At 37.7% G+C, this 19,963-nt stretch overlaps 1 protein-coding gene across 2 annotated transcripts in view; it reads left to right on the forward strand.

Moving 5' to 3' along the window:
* The window catches only part of HOOK3 (hook microtubule tethering protein 3), an 87,297-nt gene that overhangs the window by 44,103 nt on the left and 23,231 nt on the right, over positions 1–19,963 (forward strand). For both annotated transcript variants that reach the window (XM_083817601.1, XM_083817600.1), the window contains exons 7-16: positions 1,728–1,790; positions 2,863–2,946; positions 4,202–4,365; positions 4,969–5,109; positions 8,300–8,501; positions 11,907–12,017; positions 14,884–14,971; positions 15,557–15,626; positions 17,357–17,497; positions 19,487–19,574. In XM_083817601.1, the coding sequence (XP_083673727.1) occupies positions 1,728–1,790; positions 2,863–2,946; positions 4,202–4,365; positions 4,969–5,109; positions 8,300–8,501; positions 11,907–12,017; positions 14,884–14,971; positions 15,557–15,626; positions 17,357–17,497; positions 19,487–19,574 (1,152 nt within the window). The remainder of the gene's footprint in view (positions 1–1,727; positions 1,791–2,862; positions 2,947–4,201; positions 4,366–4,968; positions 5,110–8,299; positions 8,502–11,906; positions 12,018–14,883; positions 14,972–15,556; positions 15,627–17,356; positions 17,498–19,486; positions 19,575–19,963) is intronic.

The raw sequence follows: 19,963 nt of genomic DNA on the forward strand, positions 1-19,963 counted from the left end.
TCTGAAGTGGTAGTTGTACTGCATCCAGAAGGGGTATGTTGAATGTCAGGGGCATGTTACAGGCTGCGTGCAGCCTGGGACTTGCCAGCTGGAAAGTAGTTAAGGGCTTAAAGGGTAGTACTGACACAGTGTCTGGAGCACGGAGGGCGCGTGGTTGTCAACAGTGTTGTTGGGTATGCAACAGGGTGAATAGTTCAGCACATGGTTAGTCTTCACATCCCTATTAGTCATCTGGAAAAGCATTTAAACAATAGCTAGTGAAATGGAGCAATTAAAACAGGCATAACAACGCTAAGAAGAGAAGGATTGGAAATTTTTGTTTTGGATGGCAAAACAGCTTCAAAAACATGGCCTTGAATTAAATAGAAATTTGTAAAGCCACTATACATATGGTAATGAAAAAAGCATGTGATTTCATTTTTCAGGACAGCTCTGAGGCAAGAGACTTTCTAATTACTATTCCAGAGAATCTGGGCTTCATGGAAAGCTTCATTTCAGGATAGTTTGTCATTGTAAAGATAGAGATAAAATGGAAGGAATTCAGCAGTTAGCAACAAACATGGTCAAGGTCTGAGGAGGACTTCTGATGACAGATAGATGAGTTTAAACACACAGTATACAGCTAAATCCCAACTAAGGAGATGGGGAAAGGGAAAGAAATGTAAGTGTATAAATATTTGAGGAGTGTAAATGTCAAACAGAGATTTGCTCTCGCATACAGTGGTATAAACAGAAAGGATGCGGAGGTAACACAAGCCCTATGCTATATACCAGAAGAACTTTGCCAGTGGAAAGTTATGCAAAAGGCACTGGTTTCTGTAAGGAATAAAGGAAGCCCCGTCTTTGGCAAGAGCAACCAGTCTGGACAGGAGGCCTTGAGAAAATAGGGGGGAGGGAGAGGATGAAGGGGAGGTGGGGGGAGGTAAGAAATCTTGTGATTTTGTTTAGGTTCAGCTTCTTTTGTTTGTAACTTCTGTGAGTTGTGCCATAGGAGAAACGATAAAACATTTCATGTTTGGATAGAATCGCAGAAATGACAGTTATGTTTCTGTAATGCCTCCTTTTGAGATAGTTATGTAGTATTTCTTATTTTTTAACTTTATGTCATAAGTCACAGCTAAAAACAATGTATTCCAGACTAAAATTACTATCAACCATTGATCACTCAGTATACCAAGAATTTTATTACTCGTTCTCAAGAATACCATTTGTAGATTTATTTATTTACGTATTTATTTTGCAAATTGCATGTGACTCCAGAAAATGAAGTTTGATTGTTTTGCACAATTAACTGAAATAGGTATATCCCCAACTTTTGTCAGATAAATAAATAAATTGATACAAACTTCTAAATGATCAGAAAATGAAAACTAGTGGCAGAGAACAATTTATGGCAAGTCTTTCAAATGGTGATAGCTTCCATCATTCAATGGCACTTTGGTAAAATGTTCTGCATGATATACTGCAGGTTTCATTGTAGATAAGAATGCGCTTTTGCAGAAGAAAATGAGATGATGTAAGAATTTATATTGCTTTAAATATAATAAATTTCAAAGATTACTTTCAGTAGTTTTTTCTGAATGTCATATAAAAATGAAGTGGAAAACTTCATTGTTGTCAGAACGAAGCTCACAAAAGTTGAAATCAATCTGGTATTTCATTGAAGCTTAGGTTTTAATGTAAAAGTAAATCTTTACTTTTTCTAATCCACTGTAATCTAATTGCAGTTGATGAGTAAAGAGTCTCCCGTCTCTGTTGGAAATGATGCTTACGTTGACCTTGATCGGCAGGTATCTAAGACTAGATGTTTCTTTTCCTTCAATCATAGCATATCATTGCCCAATCATTTTGCTTTATTAAGAAACCTGTTTTTTTTATAAGAGTCATGAAAGAATTTTGAGGGAAATTCATGTAAGGAGCAGAAAATTAAATTTCTGTATTTTAAGTCATTTTGCTTTATAAATTGAGTTTCCCATTTTGAGTATTTAACAGAAAAAAGTCATTTTGGAAAAAAAAAAGAGCTATATGGCATAGTACAGCAAAACTGCAGAACTGCAGATTGGTGTAAATTTCTGGGTAATGAGAAAGAAGAATAAGAATGTTTGTAATATTCATCAAAACTTTTTTTTGCCATCTCCCACTTCTAAAATTGGCTAAAACAATATATAGATTTGGTTCAAAATCCTTAAAGCAGTCCTGAGAACTGTTACAACTTGTAAGAGAGTTAACTTTACAGCATTTGTATAAAAACATGCAAGGTATACATCTTTGAACATAAAGCCCTTTATGGGGATTACCTGAATACTTCCTACTACTTATAAGATTCAATGTCTTTTTTTTTTTTCAGAAGGGAGTAGGGCTCTCCATCACCATGTTAATTGTATTCCTGTTGTGCAGTTTGAAGTGACTAGAGAGGTTTTACCCTAATTGTCCATTCCCTGTATTCCGCCTTCCAATCCTTTGTGTATTTAAAAAGTAGATTCAAAACTGAAATTACCCACTCTTCACATCCGTAAAGAAAAGTGGTATTGACAATTTTTTCAGTGTGTGCAGAATTGACAAGGTTTTCAGACACAAGTTCTTCAGGATTTTTACAGTCTGTTCATAGAATAAATGTGGTAATTGTAATGCTTTTTTGTAAGACCAAATACTCTTAAATATGTTTACTTCTGTCACACAAATTAAACAGTGCTCATATCTGCTTCTTTGCTTCTTCTTAAGAGCAGAATTGCCTCACTTTCAAAAAAAAAAATTCAATATATTACCTACATGTAGAAATAATTGTGCAGTCATGTAGTTCAGAATTTTTCTACCTGCTTTACAGTGAGTGATTAAGCTAAAAATATTTGTTGTTTATGGTAGCTGAAGAAAACTACGGAAGAATTAAACGAAGCACTGGCAACAAAAGAAGAAATTGCCCAAAGATGTCACGAGTTAGATATGCAGGTAGGTTGTCTATATTGTATCTATTAGTAATTACTGAGGAGGAGACTTATTAATTTTTAGGTAACTGAAGACAAGATGTATAGTATGGAAATCTAATTTGTAAATTGGAGAAGAAAATTGCACAGTAATTCTTTTGCTTTACCTGTGCTAGCAGAGTGAAGTTTATGTTCTCTCATTTTGATGCAATGTTGCCAGTACTAAGATGATTCATTCTAACAAAACTTTTATTCAGATAGGAAGGAGTTGAGCTCTGTGGCTCAGTGCTTGAGTTAGAGAACTCCTAGGAGCAGTGCAGCTATAACAATTACAGTTTCAACCCCAGTCAGAAGTTACTCTTGTCTACCAGCTCTGTATGGGTTTAGATTGAGCCTTACTGTAAAATTGAGCATACGTAATCTGGAAGACACGAAGAGGGTAATGAGGGAGCCCAAGAAGGCATTGTCAGTGAAACTTCTTGGTGCTGTAATTCAGCCTTTTGCCAAGCTGTTCACTAACTGTTAGAATTAATGAAGTTGTTTGCCTTGATTTGTGTTTCATGGTGGATTTTATTTGATGATGCAAGCTCTTAATGAAGCATTTCCTTCTGTTGAGATCTTCATATTTCTTCTCTTGCCCTCCTCCTCCTCCATATTTAATAATAGCTTCTATGCTGCTTACTAATATATGAACTCATGCTTCAGCTGCTGTTTGCGGCACTTCTGGTTCTCTCTGCACCAGTGCTTGTTTTCACAAAACTGTTGTAAACTGAGCCATCTTGGGATTTTGTTCCTGTTTCAGATCTGCTTACAGTTGGCTGCTGGATGAAAAAAAAAAATCAGAAGGGCACAGCCATCGCTTGGATATCCAGACTTGGATATTCTATGGGACTGATAGGCATTGTTTCATTTGGAAGTCAATTTTAAAAGCTTTCATACAAAGTGCTAATTTTACGTGTTTGGAAAGTATGCAGACATCAATATACTGAACTCATTTTCTGTGATAGCTAAGACTTTTTTGCCTGGATGCTTCTGAGAAGTACAGTTAAAATTACATTTTATGGGTGGTAAATTCTACCCCTAATGTTGCCGTATGTTGGTTACATCACATAGCAATTGAATACCTATTAAAATTACAGTTTGTCCTTTGTGAAATGTGATTATTGAAACCTGTGCATTTCCATTTGTGAGTTGTGTTTCTACTTTATTATGCACACAAGAAAATTACTTTTTAGAGCTGGATAGCTCTGTTATTCCAGTTCGTGTATCTGTTAAAACAGGTTGCAGCCCTTCAGGAGGAGAAGAGCAGCTTGCTTGCCGAGAACCAGATTTTGATGGAACGTTTGAATCAATCTGATTCTATTGAAGATCCAAACAGCCCTGCAGGTCGTAGGCACTTGCAGCTGCAGACACAGCTAGAACAACTCCAAGAGGAAACATTCAGGTAGAAGAGTTGCATGTGGGTAGATGGTTTGTTTGTAGCTGGCAGCAGACATGACTATATGTTTGCTAGTTGAAATTCAGGTAACTACATGAATGACTTGGTAACTAAATGAATGTACTGGACAGGCTTTAAGAATAAATAAATAAAAACCACCTCATTAGGAGCTCCACAGCATTTTGTTGGACAATTAGGTTAGTATTATTGAACGTAAATAGCTGAAAAAAATCGTAGGATAAAGATGTCACCTTCAAACCCTGTACAACCCAAGATGAAAAAAGGTGGAAATTTCTGCTTGAACATTGATTTTTTTGGATTATTATAACAGAAAAAAGTCAGGTTATCTTTCCATTAAAACATCACAACATTTTGACGTTCCAAATAGAAACACTGACATCAAATTGAAGGCATCAAAAAACTTGATCTGCTTCTATATTTTTCAGTAATCAAGGCATTTGGGAGTGTCTGCAATGTTGCACATTGGGCTTCTGTTTTCCTTTCCTGCATAAGAAGTCTGTTTCTAGCATTCTTAGAGAGGATGATGGTGAAGAAAGGTAACTGTTGCTCAAGCTGAGAAATCTTTTCTGTTTCACTTCATTTCTACAGATTAGAAGCTGCCAAAGATGACTACAGAATACGCTGTGAAGAACTAGAAAAGGAGATTGCTGAATTGAGACAACAGACAGAAGAGCTTACTACATTAGCAGAAGAGGCTCAGTCTCTGAAGGATGAGATAGATGTACTCAGGTACACACCACAAAATTCTGCTTAAATAAATCAATTACTTATATGCCTAATCAGTAAATATTAGCAAATTTAGCAATTTTATACCATCTTATGGCCATAACAAGTCATGTACTGGTCTCTGAGTGTAGACTATTCTATGATCATCATCACCTTCAGGATGTGGGTGTCCGTTTCTGTTGGGGAACCAGACCTTTTCCTTTCATGGGATTGTTCAGACTTGTGCTTTGGTTCATAATCATATAATATGAACATCATCTGTTACAGCTGTCTTTCCCACTGAATTTTTAGCACCCATAGCTGTAATGACTGACAATGGTAGGGGTTTATAAGGTGGGACAGCCTCTTTTACAACAGCATAGTCCTTCAATGGTGGTATCTTGCTGCCATGGATTATTCAGAACTAGTTATCTGTCACTCAGCTGTATCTTTTTTTCTACCAATTCTAACATGACTTATTTTAATACTGACTTTTCTAATTCACTAGCTTTCTACCAAAGACATTCATCTTTACCTTCTTTGTCATTAATATACAGAACGAACCCATTGTGCTGCCCAATTTTATAAATTATCTGTGTTTGAAGTTTGGGTTCAAAGAGTAATTCCTTGCCCCAGAGAGAGTCTCTGTGCTTTATTGGGGATTAGGGAGATTTGGGTTGCCCCAGGATCTCATAAATTGACCACCAGTAGGGGATTTTCCAGACTACATAGGAAATTGAGTATGTAAATAAGTTCTAAAATGAAGCTGAGGAAACAGTAATAGTTGGGAATAGGGAGGAGAGAGGGCAGGGCCAGTGCCATCCTGGCAGTGTACCAGGTTGTTCTAATTTCATTATGGGTGCTACTATGTGAACTTTGTCATTCTTTGAATCAGAGGGGTTTATTATATGGTGTTCATTTGATGGGGGTTCAGCACTCTGGATTGTGCCATGTATCTCTGTCCCTATCATCATCATACATAGCAGTCGTAACTTAGGGTCTGTTCTGTCAATTTGTAGCAGTTGTTGCCATTGCTACTAAGCTTCAGCAATGAGTTGGGGTTGTAATTTATTTTGTAGGTATTTACTCTGTGCTTACACTTTTTTCTGGTTATGTGTGTCATACTGCTTTTGGAAAGATTTTCTGTCTCAGCTTCTAACAAATAATTTTTGGCTTGTTTGTCTCTTATCATGTCTACCATAACCATCAAGCAACTTCAAAGAAACCATCATGATCCTGACTTGCTCTTTCCTTTATATGACTTTTTTTTTCTCTCTCTCAAACCCTGATCAAATTGCCATATGTTCAGTGCAGTTTTTCCCCCACCTATTGAGTAATTCAGTGCAGGTTATCATATCCTAACTTCATAAGCTTTTGCCTTCCATCTTTCTATCCAGCACATACTCCACACTTAAACTCCATGTTAGTGGTCCCAGTAGTACTGGTCTTATGGCTCCCCAGCGTTACTTCACCTTGTGAGTCACACTAAGCACTTTTATTGCTGAAGTTATGTTGGTCTGCCAGAAGGAGCATATTGTGAATGCCACTTCAATGTCACAGTCCTTTTCAGATCCTTCAAATGAGTGCACAGACCACCACTCAATTCTGCTTCAGTAAATTAGTTACTAATTACATATCTAATCAGTAAATGTTAGGCAACTTAGCAGTATTATGCTATCTGATGGCTGTAATAAGTCACTCAGCGGTATCTTGAGTACTTTCCACTCACCTACGCCACAACATGAGTGTCTACTGTCATCAGGGAGTTTGTATACTTGTAGCCTGGTTACACGTAATACAGATTCTCCAAATGCCCACTAATGGTTTTGTTTATATTTTCTAGTTAAGTGAGGGTGGCTTGGACCATAAACTCTTATCAGATCCCTTGCTGTCCACGTGAACAGTATGCAGTATGTGCAATTTTATGCTCCAGTTGTTGTCCTGGAGTTTCCATCCTCTGTGTTCTGGAACACCAGGATTTCTGTATTTATCTGTACCAGATAGTGGAGGGACTGAGACTCCATTATTTCTACTAATCACAGAATCATAGAATGGTTTGGGTTGGAAGGGACCTTAAAGATCATATAATTTCAACCCCCTGCCATGGGCAGGGACACCTCCCACCAGACCAGGTTGCCCAGAGCCCCATCCAGCCTGGCCTTGAACACTTCCAGGGATGGGGCATCCACAGCTTCTCTGGGCAGCCTGTGCCAGTGCCTCACCACCCTCTGAGGGAAGAATTTTCTCCTTATATCTAATCTAAGCCTACCCTCTTTCAGTTTAAAATCATTGCTCCTTGTCCTGTCACTACATGCCATTGTAGTAAGGTCATGGAGCATATATTGCAGTAAATACAGAGGGAACAAATGTGGAATGTGAAGAGGACTGCTGTGGGATACGGTTGCTCTACTTCTTTACATCAGGGAAAATGCAATGAGGCATCACATCAGGGCATGAGCTGAAGGTCTCTGAGCTTTTGGTGATGAAACTTATGATAACTAACATGTATACCAAGTTGCAGGTGTTTAGTTCGGTGAGATACGAGTTCTGTATTTCTTTAAGATACTTTTGTTTAATGTCTCTGAGTTGTACATTTTGATAAAAATGCATGTCAGTTTTTTTCGTCATCTTTAAAAAATAAGTAGATTACCACATTAAAAATGAGATTTAAACCTTAGTTTATACAACATGTTAAAGAGAGCCTGACCCTCCAGTGTTTTGTATCAGAGACTCCCTGCATGTCCTACAGGAATTAGCAAACCCATGTTTATGAACCTGTAGTTTTTGATTTTTTTGTCTATTTTTTTCTATTCCAATTTAAGGTTTGTTTATAAAACTAAGTCAGTATTGTCAGCAGAAGTCAGATCTTGAATCCAGCAATTGGTACAGCTTGCACGTTTGACCTTGATGGAGAACAGTTGACCACACTGAACAAATGTGAAATGGGTGCCATGGCCTTCAAAATAATACAGACCTGTGTTCAAACAGTACTCTTTAAATGTGCTTCAGCAGCTTTTTGAGTTAACAAATGGTGGAAGGGAAGCAGACAACTTAGAAGTGAAAACATCTCGTAATGTGAGAATATGGTCATTTTCTCATGTTCCTCATGATGTCTCATAATGTCTTCTGCGTGAATTCAAAATAAAGGAAGCTTCAGGACATTTGATTTTGTTAGCTTTCAGAATATAAATCTGATACAAATCTGTCCCTCCAGGCATTCTTCTGATAAAGTAGCCAAGTTAGAAAGCCAGGTGGAGTCATACAAAAAGAAATTAGAAGACTTGGGTGATTTGCGGCGGCAAGTGAAACTCTTAGAAGAGAAGAATACGATGTACATGCAAAATACTGTGAGCCTGGAAGAAGAACTAAGGAAGGCCAATGCAGCACGCAGTCAGTTGGAGACGTACAAGAGACAGGTAAGAAAAGAAATCATCAGTGCAGCAGTTTTCTGCATTGTTTAATAATTCCTTGTTGTAACACAGCTAATATCTCAAAGTAAAAAAGAAAAGATGGACAGACAGCTCCATGCGTTTAGGAGAGTTGCTTGTTTTGTAGGCACTACCTTTTTTCTTCTTTTCTGCAATTCTTATCATTGTTTGAATTTTACCTTTGTTTGCCAGTATACAGTATTTTTTTCTTTTCAAAAAACCAACAGATGTTAACATTTTTTCTCAAATTATTCCTAAATCATAGTCAGTATTGAGGCTTGAGTTACAGCCTCTTCTTTAAGAAGTGTCCACTTTTCACTTAGAAATTTCCAGCAGTGAGGAACATAACATAGCTGAGGTAAGTTATTCCATTGGTTCATCAACATTTTTATCTGAGGTTCTAGTTGTGCGTAGATGTAAAGAGAAAAGGATGTATACCATCCTTGTTGTTTATATGCACTCAGCAGAGTACAAAATTAATCACCATCACTCTCTCTGAAGTGAAAGGCATTTATCTTGCTTAACAAGGCACCATGTGATCATGTTTCTGTAATGGTGGAAGATGTGCTCAGTCTTCTCTCTGCTTCTGCACTACACTGATATGACATCATTCTTGGATTCTTGTTACAGGATCAGACAGAGCTGGGTTTGTTAAAGCAGTAGTGCCCACTCAGTATTCCTATCTGATTGTGAACTCCAAGTGGTAGTCATGGTACAAGGGTCCCTATACATCAGCTTACAGCAGATTAAGAATGCAAAAGCCACCACCAACTACAGTGCAAGCCCTGATGCAAAGTGTGGCCCTGAGACTTGAGAACTTTTTGCATGCATATGGCCATCTTGGTTATTAGGAGAGTGAGCTTCAGCCTCTGTGGGCTAATTGTTAATACAGTCCAAGTGATTCCACTAGTAAAGAACGTGGGCAAGAAAAACACTGAAATAACAGACAATCAAAGGGAAAAGTAAATGCAGAAAGCAATGACCTTTCATATGCAAGTAGTGTTATGTTTACTAGCAAGAAATATTCCTTGCCTTTGAACAGTTCAGCATGTGATATAATTGTGTAACTTTGACAATCTGCATTGATTGTTCTCATTTTACCAATGGTAAGGATTTTAGAAGGGGCAGTCCTGTCATTTGTTCTGCAAGAAGTACTCCTCCTTTTTGCCATCATTCCCCATGCTTTATAGCCGGGATTTCACATCTAAGGAGCTGTTGATTTGTACAAAGGTGGTCTGCTTTGTGAGACTGAAATGAACCTCAAGTTTCTCATGTGACGGGTGTGAGTTTGTTTCATCTAACCACAGTGCCTCAGAATGAACACAGAGTGTATGTACCTTAATTGTCTGTTTGTTTGGGCTCCTTTAGAGATCTGCCTTTGAATCATGAACTGTCATTAAATTAATTCCTGTGAATCCCAAGTTTTGCTATAAAAATTAAGCCAGATATAAAAATTCAGATGCTGTACCCTTGTTGAGCAGTAGCATGCCACTGTAGTGCAATGTGTCTGGTCTGGTGTGTGGAGGGATCCAATCTGATTTAGAAGGATGTCATCAGAGGAGTTATTTCTTTGATTTAGAAGCTCTGTGCTGTGCAGATGTTGTGCAGAAATACAGTGGTATATAGTGATCTGCAAGGAAATTCCATCTTCATCTTACCTACTGGTTTCTGTGAGATGAGGTTGGTGATGGTATATTGTGCTGGGAGATGCAATAGCATTTACTTAGGAATTTTTGTTCACTTTTCTGGAAGTAAACACAAACATTTTCTAAGAAACCTTTTATTGCAGCATGAAGAATTAAAATGTGCAGATTCCAGAATTGTTTTCTGTGATTTTAATTCAGTCCCTTTGTGCATGTGCATTCTGGTATATTTTTAACAGTATGTCCTTCTTTTCTTTGCTGCAAGATGCCTGCTTTACTCATTCCACATGTCAAATAATGCTCAGTAAATGTGTTGGCAGTTCTTTTTTTTTTATTTTATTTTAGTTTTCTGCATTACCATGTAGCTGTGTATCTGTCTATACACTCCCAAAATCTGATTCCAAATAATTTCCTGCTGTATTTTTCTACATAATTATGGCATGAGTGATTACAGACATTAATGCATTTATTCCATGTGAGGTGGGAATATACCTACTTTACAAGAGGGGACAATCAGCAGGTGAAGGTGAAGGCCTTCATTTTTTAATATCCTGAGTGATGGAAGTCAAATCTGAGAAATTCAATATTTTCAAGTCTAGCATTTTGATTTATTTTTCTGATAATCTCAGAAATAGCAGGCCTGTGTTTTTTTCACAGCCTTTATTTTAAGTACGACAACAGCAGTGTCCTTCATTCTAAAATTTAAGACTGTGCAGTTTTTCTGGCCTGGTAGTTTTTTTGTTATAGCTATACGCATTGAAAATAAAAGGCAATTGGAACCACTAGATAGTCTTATGTAGGTACGGCTGCTGTTTTTTCTTCAACAATTTGTTAGTCACTCTCCCTGTAATCTGAAAGTCATGAAAAAGCCTTCGTATGCTTCAGAAGAAGCTGTATGTCTTCAGCTGAGTCATCATTCAGCTTACATATTTTCAGGTCAGTCTTTTTGTATCATCTTAAATCTTTTTGGATTAGTTGCTTCCATGCTCTCTGCATTATGAGTGTTATTAATGTCTGGGGATGAGCTTTTGCTAGTAAAGGTTGAGAGCTTTGAAATGGCAGAACTTCACTGATTTGCCTTCTGCTCACTGATTTTTTCTGCTCAGCTTTCAGATTTCTACTCATTTCATTAATTCCGTACTAATTTGTAGTTGAAAGTATATATATGACACTGTTAGCAATGTATTTCCTTCCGAAGTAAAGAAAACTAGTTATGAGCCTATGGGTGAATCTTTATATTAGTGTATTAAAAAAAGATGAGGAAAATCTCAGGTCAAGAGACATTGCCTGACTACATAAACTGGTGTTTGAGTTCTGAGCAAGACTTGTGAAACAGAGTTAACAAAAGGTTAAAGTTAAAGTGGATTTCTTCAGAGATTTTTCTTTTTTCTACACTTCTCAGATAGCAGGAGGATTTTTCTACTTTTCCTAAGCTCCTTGATCCATAGAAATATATAGCTTCTTTTTTTTCCCTGTAAGTCATGCTTGGGCATAAATTCCTGGTTTTAAATATACTGAACATACTTTACAATTTTTGCTCCTTTTGTTTATGGTGAAACCTAATATTTGAATGCTGTTAGTTTTGCTGAAGCTCAGAACAACTGATGAAAGGTTTTAGTATGTCCTATAGGTAAATATTTCACTTGTTTTACAAAATGACTTGTGGTGCATGGTAATTGGCTACTTTGTCTTGTGCATTTTGTTTTAATATTAATATTTGCAGACAAATTATTAATTCTTGTTCTCACAGGCAGTTGAACTACAAAACAGGTTATCTGAAGAATCCAAGAAAGCTGATAAATTAGATTATGAATGCAAACGGCTGAAAGAAAAAGTAGACAGCCTCCAAAAAGAAAAAGATGTAAGTGCCAAGGTGTTACTTTTTTGGTAGTAGTAAAAGCTGCTTTGTGACTTTTATAACACAGGGATATGATAATGAAAACTAGACATTTACAGAAAGCTTTTTAAATTAGGAACTCTTTTTTCACATAACATTTCCTCATGTCTGATTCTTTTTAAATCTTAGAACTGTACAGCATGGAATAAAGTGACTGTACAAAAACATCTGCAACACATTTCTAAGAGGAAAAGCCTTCACAGTTGTGATCTGAAGTTGTTGCTTGCCCATTCACCATGGGAACGTTAATAAACACCCAAAGTAATTGTAATGTTTTCTGAATGACTATTTAAAACAGGATTTTTTGCAGTATTGTCCTAGTACTGAACTCCTGTTACTTTTTTTCAAGAGCTTTCTTTGAGGTACTGTCTGCATGCTTCTCTTTGTGCAGTCACAAACACTGCAGCAAGTCTTTTAGCAATCTTATAGGACATGTCCTTTTTCTTGCATTCTTACCTTTTATGACAGTTCCTCATTGATCTGTCTTGTAGTGTCAACATGGAAGACAGAGGATGGATACCAGTCCATTCTATTCCTCTCTGTCATTTGCTACTAGTGATTCTGAGATCAGTTGCTCTGCCCTCTTTTACTAAGACCAATCCTTCAGATTTTTCTTATTCTTGCATACTCTTGTTTATCAGCAGTTTGTTTCTTAGGAATGCATTTGCAGGTGCTTTAAAGTACCTGAAAGCATGGCTGGCACTTTTGAGTTACAGATTTCTCAGGCTTCTTCAAAGTATAAATCCATCTGTCCATCAGCCAGAATCTTTGTAGGCATTTTCTTCAATATGTCATATTTCCTATTAAATCGTGTCCAAATTTTCCAGCCCCTGCACTTGAATAGCACTTGAACTGAAAAATCTCAGTTATTTTCTGTTCACAGGTCCTTGTTTTCCATATTTTGTTAAATTTTCTAACTACTGTGAACATTTGACCTTGATATCACTTCCATGTGCTCTTCAGCTGAGATTGGAATGCTCATAGTAATCATTTTCATATTGTGCTTTGGCTTTCATCCCCGCTCCTTATTTAAAATTTGCTTTTCTAGTTTTGTTATGTTTTACAATGGTAAGATTGTGTTTGTGGCTTACCTGTTGCTTGATGGACCATTTTTTCTTGCACAAAGGATCTGAATTGCAGGTCATTGTCATACAGTTTTCTGTTTTACTGCCTGGCAAATAGCTTATTTTTTTTGGTGGATGTTGGTTTCCAGTACGTTATTCTGAATTGACATGCACCTGTGAGAACTAGTGTGCAGTTGAAGAAGAATCTCAACATTTGGTTTAGTGATTCGCCGCCTGTGTTACGTACTCTTTCTTTTCCCTGTTGTCACATACATATCACTAACATTGCCCATCACAGGTCACAAGCTAAGTAATGAATGGTATTTTGTCAGTAATATTTTGGAGGTAGCTACAGAAATCAGTTTTGGCTTTGTCTTTATATTCTGGCAAAGTGTGGTAGTGCATTTGATATCTTCTGTAGCTTGGAATTTCACTTCTGTGGTCTGTTGTTTGATAAGTGCTAATACAATTTGTTGAGTTGGCTTTGTCTTCAGTGTACAAATGCAGACCTAGAGCTTCTTCTATTCATTAAAATATTCTGGCATTTAATTAATCAACTTGATGTTTTCTGACTGACAGTAACAGACTGCTGAATCCTTGCTTTCAGCATCCGAGTTTGAGCACTCCTCTCTGTGGCTATTTTTCTGTGGTATTCGTAGTAAAAACAGTTTTTAACCTGTGCGGTTTGTGAAATGGCTTTCTGTGCTAATAGAATGCATATTTTACCCAGGTTGTAATAGTTGCACCAGAGTTCACCATGCAGGATTCAGAAATACAGCAGAAGCCTCTGTCACACCTCAACAAAACATTCTTTGTCAAAGTTATTCGAAGTTATGAATCTATTTAGGCTGAAATATAAAATATATTTGAATCAAACTGTAAATGGAATCAAATTCAAGGAGCTTGATAGCTGATGCCAACACAACTGTACCTACACAGAGCTGAGGTCTGTCTCAGACCTTTTAGTGGCACTGGACATTTCTGATATTGGAGCAAATTACAGTTTGGATCTTTACATAATTGCTGTTCTCTACTTTCATATTTGACTCTTGGGAACCCTCTGGACTAAGACTTGATGTTACCTGTAGATTCCCGTTTTTTGCCAAAAGGAGACTTCTGCAAAATGGGAGAGTATTTACCTGATGGTACTGCGGAGCCCATCTGTATAGATCCCCCAGGATGGGTCTGTCCTGTTCTTCAGTTCTCTTTGGACTAAGCCTCAAGCAAATAGTTTTCTTAAATATCTGAGATGCTGGTGACTGGCAAGGCCAGTTAACACATGTCAGGAAGAGGTTGTAGATCTGCTGCTCACCCTTGCACTGTTGACAGAGAAACAAAACAAAGTTAATGCAGTTTGTCTGTTGTATTGACTGTGTATCCACCTGCCTTTTATTTCACTCTTGGCTAAATCTTGATTTCTTGTTGAGAGAAACATCTACACTCTCCTATCTCACTTCACTTTCCCTTGCAACCAACCCATGGTGAGGGGAAAAGGAGGGTGACTTAGTGGTCCCAGTACCTGCAGTTTACTACCTGGTACCAGAATTTTGTGTCAATAACATATCAATTGTGTAAGCTTATACCCTGGTATTTTTGCCTCTTTAAGTATATTGACAGAGCAGCAACCCTTCACAAAAATAATACTGTTGGTGTGGGATATTTGAAAATTATTTTTATTCTGTTATAAAATAGACTGAAGATGCCTTAATTTGAAAAATAATAAGGTGGTGTCAAGATTCATATTTATTCTCTTTCCAATTATTCAGAGATTAAGAACAGAAAGAGATTCTTTGAAAGAAACTATTGAAGAGCTCAGGTGTGTACAAGCACAGGAGGGTCAACTCACCACTACAGGTAAAGGACAAATAAGGAGATTAAATGCATCTTTTCTAAAGTTCACAGGACTTCTCTAAAGAGTGCTGAATGTGCTTTTGTGTAGCAGGGAATAAATTTAAGATCTTCTGAGAACAGCAATGAAAAGCTGCTTCTGCTACTCATAACTTTGCAAGTATTTGAGAACTTTAAACATGATCTCAGTCGATCATAAATTTTAGTCTCCTCCCCTGTGTGGTAGTTTTAGAATGTATTTCTAATGTCTATGTAGTTGATCTCTGAAGAAAGTTATGTAAGTTTTCTCATGTGTATATGATATTTCATGTGTTGCAATTTATTTTTGTTGCATTGCACAGCTTTTTAGATAAGCTAATGAGTAGAAAATACACCATAAAATCACTTTCACCAGAATGGATGAAGACAGAAATAACGATTATTCGCCAAATGAAACTGCTGTTGCCTGTCTTGCTGTAGCCTGACTTTGTGTAATTTTCCATTTACTAGCATTACTCTAAAATTACAAGCTTGTAGAACAAAGTTTATTTCTGATCTTTTAAAATAAAGTAACTGGTCTGCTTGTTAAATTCTTTACTTTTCCTGACCCAGGATTGATGCCCCTAGGAACACAAGAACCTTCAGACAGTTTAGCAGCAGAAATTGTTACTCCTGAAATAAAGTAAGCTAATGTGTGCCTTGTTTTACTCATCCTTACAATGTACCCATAAATAATTGGTTCATTTCTTAATCAGTGCTATAAAGTTTCTACAATTAATATATACATATTTTCTCTTTTTTTTGGATTTCTGCACAGTAGGAGTTTAGAACAAAATTAATTTGACCTCTTAATTTTTGTACGGTACTCCAAGACAACAATAACAAGAAACTCTTCATGCTCATACTGTGCCTCTTCTTTTCCTGCAGAGAGTTCATGTAACTGCACTTTATATCAGATTTAAGACAAAATTCCAATGGAACTTGCAGTTGTACGAGGAGAAAATGAATAAAAATGACATAGAAACAGTTGATTTTATAATTCAGTCTGTATTGTTGCAAATGATTACAGTCTATGAAAGGGAAGAACAGCCACGGCAGAGCTGAAAATCGTAGTTTAAAAGGTTGCAGGTGGTGCTTATCCTTGCCAGTATGCTCAGTATCACTGCAACTTGAAATTAAAGTTACTTAAAGGCAGTCACATCTCAGAAATCTATTGACCCTTTAGGAATTTTATTCTTTCACATTTCTACAAAAATTGACACAGTTTTTTAACAATTGGAAAGATCCTTTTGGGGTCAGAACATAATTTAAGTGAAGAAAGCTAACAGTAGAAAAGAGTTCTTTTCTTCCAGTTCTGTTGCTGCACCTTACTACAAGAGCAATTCTTCTAGATTTGTTCGGGAACAACAAAAGAATGCTTTGACGTAGTATTAGTGAATTATGGAATTATTACATAAACCTTTGACATGACTGCATGAGAGAGGACAGGAAGCATAAATACTGTAGATACCCAAGGTTAGACATGTGGTTTCATTATCTCTTCCATCTTCAGCTCCTGAAGATGAAATCTGGATTTTATGCAAGCATGCATCTATGCAGTCTGTTTGCAGCTGCTAAATTTGGCCTTCGTGCCTACCTCACAAAGATGGACTGTAGCAGTGGCTGCTGTAAGAGTACAGCTTCCTGATCTGAAGGTCTGGGCTGCTGCTCCTGCTGATGACAGGGGGAGACTGTAAGAAGCAGCTTACCCACTGGAGTAGCTGCTGCTGCTCTCTAGTTCCCTGTGAGGTGACAGAGCGTGGGTCTGTGCTCGAGCACCTTTCTCGATGTCTAGTCACATGGATGTGACTAGATGGGGGATTTTCATCAGGCAGGTCTGGGCTGCGACCTGTCATTTGCACCTGAGTAAATCAACAAGTTCAGTGACATGAGGGAAAACAGACCAACAGGGTAGAAGTGGCTTCCCCAGATTCATGCAGTAGTTCCATGACAGCTGAGATTACAGCCTCCCTTGAAACTTGTCACCAAGCTTTGTGTTCTCCACATTCTACCTATAAACCTGTCCTTCTGTACTCTGAGATCTAGTAGGGGCATTCAGGCAATTTTTTTCTGTTGTGCTTTCTACAATTACAGCTCCTTTAATTGCGTTTCTACCTATAAACCTGTCCTTCTGTACTCTGAGATCTAGTAGGGGCATTCAGGCAATTTTTTTCTGTTGTGCTTTCTACAATTACAGCTCCTTTAATTGCGTTTGAATTTGCGGGTTTGAAGACTTAATTGTTGTTTCATCTGTCTCTCTTAAATAGGTAAAGATGATCTTTATATTATCTTTACACCTTCTGTTTTAAACTGCTTTTTTCTTTAAAGAGATTAGTATACTATTTTCTATAAAACCGTGTTTCATGTCTTTAGGGAGAAACTCATTCGCCTTCAGCATGAGAACAAGATTTTAAAATTGAACCAAGAAGGTTCTGACAATGAAAAGATTGCCTTGTTGCAGAGCCTTCTTGATGATGCAAACTTACGGAAGAATGAATTGGAGACAGAGAACAGGTAAGAAGTATTGTCTTCTAACTCCTCTGTCCTCTGCTCCATTGACTTTTCTGACAATGCCATACACTTTTGACAGTACTGTGCCAATACCAGGTTCCCCAGCACAAAACAGACATAGACTTAATGCAGTGAGCTGACTGAAGGGCCACAAGGATGTGATTACAGAACTGCAGCGTCTTTCAGAGATTCTTTGTAGGCAGGAAGACAGGAGACTTGGGGGGAATGCTATCAATGTTTGTAAATATCTGATGGGAATATCTAAGGGAAATGGTCTCAGTGGTGGGAAGAGGCAACAGGCGCAAACTGTAGCACATGAAATTCCATCTAAATGTATAAGAAAATACTTTTTTACTGTGAGAGTTTCTAAGCACTGGAATAGGTTGCCCAGAGAGGTTGTGTCCATCCTTGGAGATATTCAAAACCCAACAGCACGTGTTCCTGAATATAGACATACATGGCACCAGACTGCATCTGAGGGTGCTAAGGTAGCTGGCAGATACTGCTGTGTAGCTGCTTTCTATCTAAATCTTGGACAGGTAATGTTGATTGGTGAAGGTTTCTGAAGCCTGGGAAAATGTAAATGCCACACTCACCTTCAAAAAGGGCAAGAAAGAGGATCCAGGCCTCTACAGACTGGTCAGCCACAGCTCATTTCCTAGGAAGCTCATGAAGGAAATCCATCTGGAATGAATTTCCAGTTGCAAGAGGGACAAGAAAGTAGTTGGGAAAGGCTGATATTAATTTATTCAGAGCAAAGCATGCCTGACTAAACGGATTGTCTTCAGTGAGATGGTTACCTGTGTGGAAGAGGTTGAAATACCTTAGATTACCTCAGATTTGGCAAAGCCTTTGGCACAGTCTCCTTTGTTATCCTTACGTTCAAAATGGTTACTTATAGGCTAAATAAGTGGACAGTAAAGTGAGTGAAAAATTCAGTCACAGTGAATAGTAGTGCTGTCAACAGTGTAGAGAAATGAGCAGATGGGGCCCTGTCCGTGTCTGGGAGGAGACCAGCAATGCAGGCTGGTGTTAGACTGGGGAGCAGCTCTGCTGCAAAAGCCCTGGGTATCCTGGCTGGGCAGTAAAGAGGGTGTCTCAGCTGGGAACCCTGCAGCCCAGGAGGCTGACTGTGATCTGGGCTGTCCTCACGAGGCTGTGAAGCAGCCATTTGAGGAATCCCATAATAGCATGTCTGGATATAGCATTCAGTTTTGGACATACAGGAGTGCTGAGATGAGGGACACTGGAGCACATGATATGTGGGGTAATACTGAGGACTAGGTTTGCTCAGCTTGCAGAGAAGATGGCATGTGGGAGATGGTTCTGCGATGTACATCTGCATAATGTGAATCTGTCAAGAAGACAGCTGGACTCTTCTCAGAGATTGACAGTAGAAGGAAAAGAGGCAGTGGAAACTGGAGTATGGGAGATTCTGACTCAATACAAAGGAAAAAAAAAAAGCTAAGAAACTTCCAACCTCTAGAAGAGAGGCTCAGAGAAATTGTCAGACTTTATCCTTGGAGGTATCTAAACCTCAACTGAACACGGTTCTGTGTTACACAGCTGCTCTAAGTGGATCTGTTTAATGGATCTGCTTCACAAAGGAAGTTGGATTAAGATGATCTCTGGAGATTCCTTCCAGCCTATGGGTTTTTAGGGTTCTGTGGCTGTGTAAAGGCAGTAAGCTAGTAGCTGTCTCATAGTGAGTCAGAACAAGTTAGAAACTCTTGTTGTACCTATATGGAAATAGTTTCTTATGACTTGCATCTATGCTGTCTTGGAAAAGTATCAGACTGTTATGGGAGACTACAAACTTTGATCTCTGGAGCTGTGGTACCCTCTCAGTTCCGTTGAAAATTTTTAGTGAATAAAATACAGCATTGCATCTCCTGTGTAGATGACCTGAAAACATTGGACACTAAAAGTCTCAGGCATTGTCTTGCAGTTTTTTATTGTTTTCTGAAAAACAAAATATTATCTATTTCCTAGATTGGTAAATCAAAGACTCCTAGAAGTGCAATCCCAGGTTGAAGAACTACAAAAATCTTTGCAGGATCAAGGTTCAAAAGCTGAAGATGTAAGTAGAAATGTGTATCAAGCTCACATTCAAGTAGTTTTATTTCTTGGATCATCCACTTTTTGATAAAAGTTTCTGCTTGTTATGTAGGGAAGAAATATGCAAATGGAGGTTTCTGGTTGTTTTGCATATTCACTGTTATGGTCTTAATACTAAATTATGCTTCTCTAAATAGAGTATAAGACATAATAAGACATTTGTGTAGAAAAAATATAAAAATCCTATGCAGAGAAAGTGTCAAATTTTGCTTAATTAAATGTGTCTATTCTAATAGTAAAGACAGCATTGTTTAAAATTATTTAATTAGAATAGAGACTTTTGAAAGGCATTAAGAACATGTTAATTCTCCACATTTTAGTAAAATATCTGAAGCTATTTTTGTTTTGCTT

The sequence above is a fragment of the Anser anser genome (genome assembly GCF_964211835.1).
Source record: "Anser anser genome assembly, chromosome: Z".
Lineage (NCBI taxonomy): Eukaryota > Metazoa > Chordata > Aves > Anseriformes > Anatidae > Anser > Anser anser.